The sequence below is a fragment of the Papio anubis genome, chromosome 7 (genome assembly GCF_008728515.1).
Source record: "Papio anubis isolate 15944 chromosome 7, Panubis1.0, whole genome shotgun sequence".
NCBI classification, from domain to species: domain Eukaryota; kingdom Metazoa; phylum Chordata; class Mammalia; order Primates; family Cercopithecidae; genus Papio; species Papio anubis.
The window spans coordinates 143,925,229-143,938,540 of record NC_044982.1 but is presented as its reverse complement, the minus strand read 5'-3'; the positions used below and the strand labels follow the sequence as shown (position 1 = coordinate 143,938,540).

The 13,312-nt window shown below is 38.2% G+C and overlaps 1 protein-coding gene across 5 annotated transcripts in view; it reads right to left on the bottom strand.

Moving 5' to 3' along the window:
• UBR1 (ubiquitin protein ligase E3 component n-recognin 1) overlaps positions 1 to 13,312 on the bottom strand; it is a 155,681-nt gene that overhangs the window by 102,854 nt on the left and 39,515 nt on the right. For all 5 annotated transcript variants that reach the window (XR_002523040.2, XR_002523041.2, XM_017960573.3 and 2 more), the window contains 5 exons: positions 7,575 to 7,637; positions 7,225 to 7,348; positions 3,652 to 3,759; positions 2,857 to 2,945; positions 885 to 983 (listed from right to left, as the gene is read on the bottom strand). Coding sequence is in view for 3 of the 5 variants with exons in the window: in XM_017960573.3 (XP_017816062.2) it covers positions 885 to 983; positions 2,857 to 2,945; positions 3,652 to 3,759; positions 7,225 to 7,348; positions 7,575 to 7,637 (483 nt within the window). In the remaining 2 variants the exon portion in view is untranslated. The remainder of the gene's footprint in view (positions 1 to 884; positions 984 to 2,856; positions 2,946 to 3,651; positions 3,760 to 7,224; positions 7,349 to 7,574; positions 7,638 to 13,312) is intronic.

Genomic DNA, 13,312 nt, shown 5'->3' with positions numbered 1-13,312 from the left:
AAGTACAACAAAGATGTATTTCATGACTTCTAGCACACTACGATCTATTCTGAAATCTCCTCCTTACCCCAATCTAAATTCTCCTCCCCTTCCTTTTGAAAAAGTAAACTAGAAACAATTAACCAAGTTTGGTTAACTATCTAATTCCAAACAAGAAAAGAAGTAGGGCTGGGCGCGGTGGCTCACACCTGTAATCCCAGCACTTTGGGAGGCTAAGGCTGGCAGATCACCTGAGGTCAGAAGTTTGAGACCAGCCTGGCCAACATGGTGAAACCCCGTCTCTATTAAAAATACAAAAATTAGCCAGGCATGGTAGTGCATGCCCATAATCCCAGTTACTTGGGTGGCTAAGGCATGAGAATCGCTTGAACCCGGGAAGCAGAGGCTGCAGTGAGCCAAGGTCGTCCCACTGCACTCCAGCCAGGGCAACCCAGCAAGACTCTGTCTCAAAAACCAAAAAACAAAAAACAAAGAAAAGTAGTAGTATACAAAGGAAGCAGAATCTTCCACTCTACTCCCAGGCCTATGTAGCACCATCTCTCCCAAATGCTTGACAGGCACACTCTCCCGCTTCTTAGTTTTATCTTACTCTATCTGCCTACAAACAATAACTTAAAAATAAAATATTTTTGGTTTGAAAAGGCAGGGTTCGTAAGTTACTCTAGAAAGTAAGAAACCAGTTCTAGGTGTCATCTGCATTGATGAGGACATCTGAACCAAGGCAGCGCCTAGTTAACTAGTCCTTGGGTAGCACTAAAGTATTCACATAGCCCAACTTACTGATTCTAACATTGTTCTAATTTGATTCAACATTAAGTAGAATTCTTACAAAGCAAAACAAGTTTTACTTAGAAAGATTGAAAAGGAATATAATCAATACATACCAGAGTAGGAACAGTAAACATCTGAACTGAAAGTGCAGTTATAGAGATACTTCTGTCATGATCATCACTGATATATTCTTTTTGTAGTTGTTTATAATACTGAAATATATAAGTAGAGAATCAATTATAAATCACTACTAAAGACCTTTAAAAAATCCCAATTTTAATAACTGCTGCAAGTTTCTATCCATAAAATGTCAAGTAAGATAATTCCTATTTATTAAGGCAAGATATTATGATCAACAAAAATATCTTAGAAGGAGAATAACAAACAACAAATCAAGTAAAAATTCACCTACTCAATTTAGCAGAGATAGAAGTGGAAACTATTAAAACATACATACAGGTTAAAAAACAAAAAAACAAAAAAACAGAGGACTGCAATGGTATAGTTTATCCTTTCTCCAAACAGAATCTGGGGCAACCTTTAGCAGCTTCTACTCTAATGGTATTGGGCAGGGAATATATTCAAAGTATTTAACAACTGATATGACCCAGAAAAACCAACCAGTCAGATTGAATCCAGCCTTAAACAGAATGGATGCTGGCTGCAAATAACTTCTTTCCCATACTGGTACATAACAGCTGCAAAACAACTCTGATAAACTGGGAGAACAAAAATGGTAATACATTCAGTCACATAACAGGCATCTATTATGTGCAAGGCACAAAGCTGGATACTTAACCTATTTGAAGTTGGATACTTTACCCTCCAAAATTCCTACAAAGTTTAAGGGGTAACCACGGTGTACAAAAAAAATCATCTAAGTAGGGAGATTAGCTTTTGTATAAGAAAACAAAATTTCATTTCAGATCACACATATGGTCCAATATTCTATATCTAAAGAGTTTTAGAAGAGAACATCTTAAGTTGCCATCACTGATGAAGGATAAGACATACAACAAATGTCTTAGTTACTTGTAAGTCTGCATATAAAATCCAGGGAATGCAGGTATCTTATCCCACAGTGTCATTTGCTTACAACAATCATTATTTCTTTCTCTGCTTCCAATTCCATCTTGGGTCCTATATCTATCTTAAGTCTTACAGAATTGACTGCAACTCAAAATCAGAGGAAATCAACAAGTATTACTGGATACCTTTATATAAGGCAAAATAAAAGATTGAAAGGAGTCCCTGATATGTATAACCTTGCAATCTAATTTGGTTGATAGACAAAAAGACACAGTAAGGTAAGAGATATATGATAGATTAATAAAACATTAAAAAGCTGTAAATTTTAGCCTCACATTTTAGCTTCCAACAATTAAGTAAAACCCTTGGCCACCTAATTTCTGCACCCCACTTTAGCATACACATCTGTTCTTCTTTCCTGCTATCCTTTATCAATTAGTTACTTCTATTCTTATTGTAATTTTACAAACAGGCAAATAAATGACTAGGCAGACTGAATGCATATGTGAATGTGATAATCTCCCTTTGCTCTGGGTCAGTAGGTCATTTTCCACCTATCTCTTCTCTAAGAGCGCTGTTTCTATACAAGCAAATGACACTTGTGAAAATATTTATGTAATGTATGAGAACGAACTTTTTTTTTTGAGACAGGAGTCTCACTCTGTTGCCCAGACTAGGGTGTGGTGGCGCAATCTTGCCTCACGGCAACCTCCATCTCCAGGGTTCAAGCGATTTTCCTGCCTCAGCCTCCTGAGTAGCTGGGGCTACAGGCACCCGCCACCATGCCCAGCTAATTTCTGTATTTTTAGTAGAGATGGGGTTTCACCATGTTGGCCAGGCTGGTCTCGAGCTCCTGACTTTAAATGATCCACCCACCTCCGCCTCCCAAAGTGCTGGGATTACAGGGGTGAGTCAACTCTCAGGGCCAAGAATGAACTTTTGATAAAGAAATGAATCATAACATTTAATTTTGGATTCATAATTATCTGTTTCTATTAATTCATTTATAAAAACTGCCTATTTGTATTTACTGAGATCTAATTTATAAATAATTACCTTCACAAATTCCATAGCAAAGAGTTTTTTGTATTCCATCTCCATAAAAAAACTGCTGAAGATCAATTCATGAAGGATCTTACGGGCACCTATAGATTATTTTGGGGAGGGTGGGGGAATGAGGCGAATCACCAAGGCAAAAACCAAAAACATTCCATCTATTAGAGTGGCAGAATATTATAAAATTATTTCACATGCAAACAGACCTCAAATATAAACAGTATTTATTGTATTAATATTTAATAACTAGAATTTAAAATACACATATATTGCCTTTTCCCTTTTTTTCTGTACCCCTCCCACCACTTCATCTTACACTTCAATTGATTCTCTCTCAACCTTTTCATTCTTTTTCTATTTCACTCAAAAGTACTCTTACTCTGAACTTTTCCTTCTCCATGCTTTTAGCCTTTCTCTTGACTTTTACACTTTGTTCTTCATTTAGATTTTTACAATGAAAAGAGCTTTTTTTTTGCCACTCAACAATGGCATTACTACCTGAATTTATAGATACATGTATACATATATATATATATACACACACACACATATATACTCTTTTTGACTGGCTCTCACTAAATGAAAAGACTCTATAATTAAAAGATAACATCCCTGCGTTTTAACACCAAAGAATACATACTGACTGGTTAAACTTGATATTCACATGTAATAGCTTATCAATCAAGATCACAGATTTAATAACTAATTTAATAAACAAAAGATATTACAGCTCCACTTTAAGATCATAATCTTCCTTTGCTTCCTGACAAAAAGCATAAGCAAATGTCTACTTACCTTTATAAAGCTTTGCATCCCAAAGCATTAACCTGCTTATGAGACAGGGATTCTCTGAGTCAGGTTCTTCTCTAAGGCATGCTTGGCAAAAGATCTGCCTAAAGTCACCTACAAACAAAAGAGGTCACACAATTACACAACTTGTATTCTTTTTCTTTTTAAATAGAGATGAATCTCACTCTGTTGCCCAGGTTGGTCTTGAACTCCTGGGCTCAGGTGATCCTCCCGCCTCAGCCTCTCACAGTGCTGGGATTACTGACACAAGCCACTGCACTCAGCCATAATTTTTATTCTTATAATATTTATCCTAAAAATACATTTCCTATAACATGTGAAAAGACTAACATTAATCCTCCCACATTTGATGTAAAGAATAATTCTGTCAACATCAAAGACTCAACAGTCAACAAAAAGGTATTATTTGATACTATGCACTTGAAATAATATCTTAAGATATTATGCATTTGAAATGCAACCCTGAAAATTAATCAAAGTGTATAAACCAAAAAAATAAACAAAACAAAATTGACAGACCACTAGCAAGACTAATAAAGAAGAAAAGAGAGAAGAATCAAATCGACGCAATTAAAAATGATAAAGGGGATATCACCACCGACCCCACAGAAATACAAACTACCATCAGAGAATACTATAAACACCTCTACGCAAATAAACTGGAAAACCTAGAAGAAATGGATAATTTCCTGGACACTTACACTCTTCCAAGACTAAACCAGGAAGAAGTTGAATCCCTGAATAGACCAATAGTAGGCTCTGAAATTGAGGCAATAATTAATAGCCTACCAACCAAAAAAAGTCCAGGACCAGATGGATTCACAGCTGAATTCTACCAGAGGTATAAGGAGGAGTTGGTACCATTCCTTCTGAAACTATTCCAATCAATAGAAAAAGAGGGAATCCTCCCTAACTCATTTTATGAGGCCAACATCATCCTGATACCAAAGCCTGGCAGAGACACAACAAAAAAAGAGAATTTTAGACCAATATCCCTGATGAACATCGATGCAAAAATCCTCAATAAAATACTGGCAAACCGGATTCAACAACACATCAAAAAGCTTATCCACCATGATCAAGTGGGCTTCATCCCTGGGATGCAAGGCTGGTTCAACATTCGCAAATCAATAAACATAATCCAGCATATAAACAGAACCAAAGACAAGAACCACATGATTATCTCAATAGATGCAGAAAAGGCTTTTGACAAAATTCAACAGCCCTTCATGCTAAAAACGCTCAATAAATTCGGTATTGATGGAACGTACCTCAAAATAATAAGAGCTATTTATGACAAACCCACAGCCAATATCATACTGAATGGGCAAAAACTGGAAAAATTCCCTTTGAAAACTGGCACAAGACAGGGATGCCCTCTCTCACCACTCCTATTCAACATAGTGTTGGAAGTTCTGGCTAGGGCAATTAGGCAAGAGAAAGAAATCAGGGGTATTCAGTTAGGAAAAGAAGAAGTCAAATTGTCCCTCTTTGCAGATGACATGATTGTATATTTAGAAAACCCCATTGTCTCAGCCCAAAATCTCCTTAAGCTGATAAGCAACTTCAGCAAAGTCTCAGGATACAAAATTAATGTGCAAAAATCACAAGCATTCTTATACACCAATAACAGACAAACACAGAGCCAAATCATGAATGAACTTCCATTCACAATTGCTTCAAAGAGAATCAAATACCTAGGAATCCAACTTACAAGGGATGTAAAGGACCTCTTCAAGGAGAACTACAAACCACTGCTCAGTGAAATAAAAGAGGACACAAACAAATGGAAGAACATACCATGCTCATGGATAGGAAGAATCAATATCGTGAAAATGGCCATACTGCCCAAGGTAATTTATAGATTCAATGCCATCCCCATCAAGCTACCAATGAGTTTCTTCACAGAATTGGAAAAAACTGCTTTAAAGTTCATATGGAACCAAAAAAGAGCCCGCATCTCCAAGACAATCCTAAGTCAAAAGAACAAAGCTGGAGGCATCACGCTACCTGACTTCAAACTATACTACAAGGCTACAGTAACCAAAACAGCATGGTACTGGTACCAAAACAGAGATATAGACCAATGGAACAGAACAGAGTCCTCAGAAATAATACCACACATCTACAGCCATCTGATCTTTGACAAACCTGAGAAAAACAAGAAATGGGGAAAGGATTCCCTATTTAATAAATGGTGCTGGGAAAATTGGCTAGCCATCAGTAGAAAGCTGAAACTGGATCCTTTCCTTACTCCTTATACGAAAATTAATTCAAGATGGATTAGAGACTTAAATGTTAGACCTAATACCATAAAAATCCTAGAGGAAAACCTAGGTAGTACCATTCAGGACATAGGCATGGGCAAAGACTTCATGTCTAAAACACCAAAAGCAACGGCAGCAAAAGCTAAAATTGACAAATGGGATCTAATTAAACTAAAGAGCTTCTGCACAGCAAAAGAAACTACCATCAGAGTGAACAGGCAACCTACAGAATGGGAGAAAATTTTTGCAATCTACTCATCTGACAAAGGGCTAATATCCAGAACCTACAAAGAACTCCAACAAATGTACAAGAAAAAAACAAACAACCCCATCAAAAAGTGGGCAAAAGATATGAACAGACATTTCTCAAAAGAGGACATTCATACAGCCAACAGACATATGAAAAAATGCTCATCATCACTGGCCATCAGAGAAATGCAAATCAAAACCACAATGAGATACCATCTCACACCAGTTAGAATGGCGATCATTAAAAAGTCAGGAAACAACAGGTGCTGGAGAGGATGTGGAGAAATAGGAACACTTTTACACTGTTGGTGGGATTGTAAACTAGTTCAACCATTATGGAAAACAGTATGGCGATTCCTCAAGGATCTAGAACTAGATGTACCATATGACCCAGCCATCCCATTACTGGGGATATACCCAAAGGATTATAAATTATGCTGCTATAAAGACACATGCACACGTATGTTTATTGCAGCACTATTCACAATAGCAAAGACTTGGAATCAATCCAAATGTCCATCAGTGACAGATTGGATTAAGAAAATGTGGCACATATACACCATGGAATACTATGCAGCCATAAAAAAGGATGAGTTTGCGTCCTTTGTAGGGACATGGATGCAGCTGGAAACCATCATTCTTAGCAAACTATCACAAGAACAGAAAACCAAACACCGCATGTTCTCACTCATAGGTGGGAACTGAACAACGAGATCACTTGGACTCAGGAAGGGGAACATCACACACCGGGGCCTATCATGGGGAGGGGGGAGGGGGGAGGGATTGCATTGGGAGTTATACCTGATGTAAATGACGAGTTGATGGGTGCAGCAGACTAACATGGCACAAGTATACATATGTAACAAACCTGCATGTTATGCACATGTACCCTACAACTTAAAGTATAATAATAATAAATAAATTTAAAAAAAAAAAAATAAAAAAGAAAAACTGTATTTCATACTCGATGACATTTTAAAATTTGTGACTATAAAAAACACAGTATTTTATCAGAAACAAGAAAAACAGGAGGTATGCTTACTTGAATAGCTCATAATTTTGTTCATCCAGGAACCAAGACGCAAAGCAAATTTCTGATGAGCCATAATCTCTGAGTGTAATACTTCTACATGAAGTGGATGTTGAGAGACATTTTCTGAATGACTCTACAAATGAAGGGAACAAACCAAAAAAATAGCATTTAAAATTTGCTTTTAGTTAAGGCATTTATACTTTAAAAAAAGAAATCACATAATCCTGCCAGTTCCAAATCTCTGCATGTAGGTGCCCCAAACCACTTCAACAACATCATCGCTCAAATTATTCTACTTGGGCTCTTGTAATGTACATTTGTCTTTAACTTCTCTTTTTCCCCCTAATTCAGAAAGTTACCTTTATATCTTCCTTTGCTTCCTGGCAAGCAGCATAAGCACCCGCTTTAACAGCCCGACGACCCTAATTATAGACAAAAGTGAGAATTAGGTAATGAAATGATAACCACAATCAATAAGCAATATGTAGCCCAAAGACTTAATGAGTTCTTAATTACTAATCACATGTCGACTAAACATTGTAAGATATTGAAACAGGCCGGGCGCGGTGGCTCAAGCCTGTAATCCCAGCACTTTGGGAGGCCGAGGCGGGCGGATCACGAGGTCAGGAGATCGAGACCATCCTGGCTAACATGGTGAAACCCCGTCTCTACTAAAAATACAAAAAACTAGCCGGGCGTGGTGGCGGGCGCCTGTAGTCCCAGCTACTCGGAGGCTGAGGCAGGAGAATGGCCTGAACCTGGGAGGCGGAGCTTGCAGTGAGCCGAGATCGCGCCACTGCACTCCAGCCTGGGCGACACAGCGCGAGACTCCGTCTCAAAAAAAAAAAAAAAAAAGATATTGAAACAATACCTGAAAGACAGTTGCAAATGTTTAACACCTTTATGAAGCATGAAAACTTTAATATATCTAGGAGAGACATTCTATAATTTAAGATGCTGAGTTTCTTGCCTGGCAAGAATGGTAGTTCTTTAGTTACTGAAGTGTCCTCTCTACTTGTATGAAACAATGACTCAGGCTTTCTAAACTTCTGCTGTGTGTTTAAAATATTTTTCAAGAATGAATTCACAGTTCTTCAACACATATCCTATAATATACTTGTGGTCCATTAACGAGCTGGAAGTCTAGCTGGACTACTGATTCCACCAGTACTGGAGGCGCTCACGCAAGGTCTATGTAGGATTTCCTTGTAGCGTATTCTTTTACTCACCTGTAAAAATTTATCATTTTCTACGTGTGTCATGTGAAAAAAGTCAGGAAGCACTGTCTTCCTCATTTAACCTTTACAATGACCCTATGAAGAAGGTATACCCCATTTACAGATGATAAAAAGAAAAATAAGACAGAAGTTAATTTGTCCCCAAATCAGAAAGTTAGCAAGTGACAGATTCAGAGATCCATGACAAGCATTTCATCTCCAGAGTGTGCACTTCTAACCATCTTGTAATATTCCCTCTTTAGCTCCTTAGTACATAAGCATAAGAACTATCCAAATATATTTGGACTACTAATTACACCAGTAAGGTTGCCATTACAGAAGAAAAAAATGCACAAAAAGCCAGGCCATAAGAGATTGTTGAAAGAACAGATAAGACAAGAATAGTTACATAAACTTGAGCTCAATCAGCTTATATGTATGTGATGCTGGCAATTAACCTAAAGCAGTGGATCTCAATAAACGGGGGGGAGGAAAACCACCTCATATCCACATTTTTTGGCTGCTATCAAAAAATAACAAGGGAGTTTGCTGACATCGTGGATGGGAGGCAGGACTAGATTGGAGCTCCGACTCAGATGGACGGAGGAGCGCACAGAGGCTCACATCATGAATTTTAGCTTCAGAACGACTGCAAGAACAAACCAGGAATCCACAGAGAACCCACAGACCTTCTGAAGCAGGGGACTGTTCCTGCAGGACCTGGGAGACACCCCAAATACTCAGTCCCACCATCTTTGCAGAGGAAAAGAAGTCATTATATGAAAAAGATACTTGCACACACATTTTTAGCAGTTACAATTCGCAATTGCAAAATCACGGCCCCAACTCAAATGCCCATCAAAGAGTGGATAAACTGTGACATATCAATATATACACACATATATACACATACACATACATATACACACAAACACACATATATGTATATATATACACACACGTATACACACACACACACACACACACACACACAGGATGGAATACTACTCAGCCATAAAAAAGGAATGAATTAACGGCATTTGCAGCAACCTGGGTGAGACTGGAGACTACTATTCTAAGTGAAGTAAATCAGGAATGGAAAACCAGACATTATATGTTCTCACTGATATGTGGGAGCTAAGCTATGAGGACTCAAAGGCATAAGAATGATACAATGGACTTTGGGTACTTTGAGGGAAGGGTGGGTGGGGGAAGAGGGACAAAAGACTACAAATAGGATGCAGTGTATACTGCTGGGGTGATGGGTGCATCAAAAATCTCACAAATCACCACTAAAGAACTTGCTCATATAACCAAATACCACCTGTACCCCAATAACCTAGGGAAAAAAGTATTGACAAGGATGTGGAGAAGCCCTTGTGCATTGTTGGAGAATACACAAAATGGGGCAGCTGCTACAGAAAACAATATGGTGGTTCCTCAAGAAATTAGAAATAGAATTCCCATATGATCCAGCAATTCCACTTGTGGGCATGTACCCAAAAGAACCGAAAGCAAAGACTTGAATGGACTTTTGTGGATCCATGTTCATAAGAGCATTATTCACAATAGCAGAAGGTGGAAGAAACCCAAGTGTCCACTGACAAGATGAACAGGCAAACAAAATATGGGGTGTGTGTGTGTATATATACTGTATACAGTACAATACTGTACATATGTGTATACACATATATACATATATATACACACACCACATATACCATATACATATACATGTCATATAGTTGATAAAATATGGATAAACTTTGAGGACATATATGTTAAGTGAAATAAACCAGTCACAAACAGACAAATACTGCATGATCTCACTTGTATGAGATATCTAAAATAGTCAAGCTCTTAGAAAGTAGAATTGGTGGTTGCCAGGGGATAGAGGGAGGGGAAAAGGGGGAATTGTTCAATGGATATAAAGTTTCAGTTTTGCAAGACAGAAAAGTTCTAGAGATCTGTTGCATGACAAGATAGTTAATACTAGTATATGGTACATCTAGAAAAAGATTAAAATGATAAATTTTATGTTATGTAGATTTTACCACCATTAAAATTTTTATTGATTGACTGGAGATGGGGTCTCACTCTGTTGTTCAGGCTGGAAGGCAGTGGTGTGATCAAAGCTCACTACAGCCTTGAACTCCCAGGCTCAGCCTCCTAAGTAGTTGGGACTGCAGGAATCCAACAAAAATAACCTTTCTTAATGATCAAAAAATACACGGGTGGGAGTAGATCAACTGAAGGGAGGCAGTGTTTTCAAAAGAGACGGGCATTTCTTTCCTATTCTCTTCCCCACACTCCCAATTCTGATTTCCTAGGCTTGGGTTGGCATGTCTACTCCGAAAAAAAAAAATTCTTTCCAAGTGATTTCTAATAGGTTACCTTTATCCTCACACTATAGCTGAAAGCACAGAACTACAAGTGTGTATCTTTAAGGATTTATAAAACAGACTAACTGCAACACAGTTTCTTCTAGCCAAAGAGTACATTTTTCACCTTAATTGGATGTACAATATTATCTCATGTCCTATTTTACTTTTTGAATAATCATTTATTAAAAAGCTTTTCTTGCAATCACCATCACCTTATAGAGTCTTGGGATCCCAAAACAAGACAACCTATCAGTAGATAGATTAGCTGTAGCTACAGGCCTTCTCCACTTTGACTGCAGAGGAGAGCAGTAACAGGAAGAAATGCTAGGAGGAGATAGGGCAAACACTGGGAGACACAGATCTTTCCATTCCATATGAAAACCGACAAAGCACAGCCCCACGCTTTCGCAAGTCAATTCTCCTGGGACACCAGTTTATCCTACCGATATGTATCTTTTCAGAGTCCTAAGATCATGACAGCTCACAGTAATCCTACCACAATAATAGACCTTATTATCTACCAAGATTTTCTCTTATAATCTGCAATATTAACCTTGTACATAAGACGGCAAAAATGTGACCCAGGAGCCGGGTGCAGTGGCTCACACCTGTAATCCCAGCACTTTGGAAGGCCAAGGCGGGCAAATCACCTGAGCCCAGGAGTTCAAGACAAGTGTGGGCAACATAGTGAGACCCTGTCTCTTAAAAAAAAAATTATTTTTTTAAAAATATGAACTTAAAAAGAGCACCATTACGTCTTTAAATTTTTTCTTGAATGCCTGTTTCTTTCTTTTATTAATATTTTTTGAGATGGAATTTTGTTCATTGTTGCCCAGGCTGGAGTGCAATGGAATGATCTCGGCTCTTGCAACCTCCACCTCCTGGGTTCAAGTGTTTCTCCCGCCTCAGTCTCCCCAGTCGCTGGAATTACAGGCATGCACTACCACACCTGGCTAATTTTGTATTTCTAGTAGAGACAGGGTTTCTCCATGTTGGTCAGGCTGGTCAAGAACTCCTGACCTCAGGAGATCCGCCCGCTCAGCCTCCCAAACTGCTGGGATTACAGGTGTGGGCCACCGTGCCCGGCCTTTGAATGACTGTTTCTTTCTTAAGAACAGTAGAGAATAATTCTTTGAAGGCAGATTCTATCTAATTCATCTTGGTATTTCCTCAAAGAGCTTTAATAAATGTTTAGTGAACTCACTTAGAGTTCACTAAAAGTGTGTATCTTTAAGGGTTTGTAAAACAGACTGTTTTATATATTTTAAGAAAATCTTTGATAAACTATTATTTACCCGGGGGAGGAGGTTGAGAGAAGGAAATAGAGTTTGATCAGTATGAGGTTATTATCATAGGACAGCTGAAGAAAACAGAAGAAAACAAACATAACAGTTTTCTAAAACTATTCGATGGGTTGTCATCTGAAAGCAAAAGAAGAGCTTTTCTGGTTTGTTCTATAAGAAATTAGTCGGAAAACACATGGAGACAGATTTTGGCTGAAAACAAAAAAAAGTTTTCTAAGAATCAGAGTTGTCCAACAAGCAAAGCAGTCAGAGAAACAAACTTTCTAAGTGCTAAAAGCACAAGTTAGAGGACCAGCGATATTGTGCTCTCAATATAAGGATGGCCAATTTCACTGGTTTTTCACTATTTCCTATCTTACATCTTTTTTTTTTTTTTGAGACAGAATCTCGCTCTGTTGCCCAGGCTGGAGTGCAGTGGTGCAATCTCAGTTCACTGCAACCTCCCCCTCCCAGGTTCAAGCAATTCTCCTGCCTCAGCCTCCTAAGTAGCTGGGATTACAGGCATGTGCCACTACGCCCAGCTAATTTTGTATTTTTAGTAGAGATGGTGTTTCACCATGTTGGCAAGACTAGTCTCCTGACCTCAGGTGATCAGCCTGCCTAAGCCTCCCCAAGTACTGGAATTACAAGCGTGAGCCACCACACCCGGCCCTATCTTACCACTTTACCATCAAACAGGGTCCTACCAGGAGAAAAACAAAAGGCTCCATTTTTCTCCTAAGAAGGATATTTAAAGATTGTCTTTTAAGGTCTTTGTGATTACAGCCAGCTAGTGTTTTCTGAATGAGACAGGGTATAAATATATATTTAATAATTGTTGTGAAAATCTAACATCCCAAGTAGATTTTACTTTGTACAACTAGTACTGTAGTTGAAAATCATAAGCCTGATTAACCTTTAAAGTTCCTTCTATGACCTATAACTACAGCATAGCAATAGTGATACAGGTGTTGACATCTGACTAAACCCGGTATCATTCTGAAGGACTAAAAAATGTTTGCTATATACCCCATTTCACTGTCTTCTATTATTTTCTGTCTTCTTTTCCTATCTCTATTGTTTTTGCCTTTTCTTTCTTTGCCCACTTTTCTCTTTCTTCCTCTGATTGGTTCTCCTTTCCTATTCTCTTCCTTACCTTTTTTTCTTCAACTTTTAATTTCCAGGGTCCATGTGCAGGGTGTGCAGGTTTGTT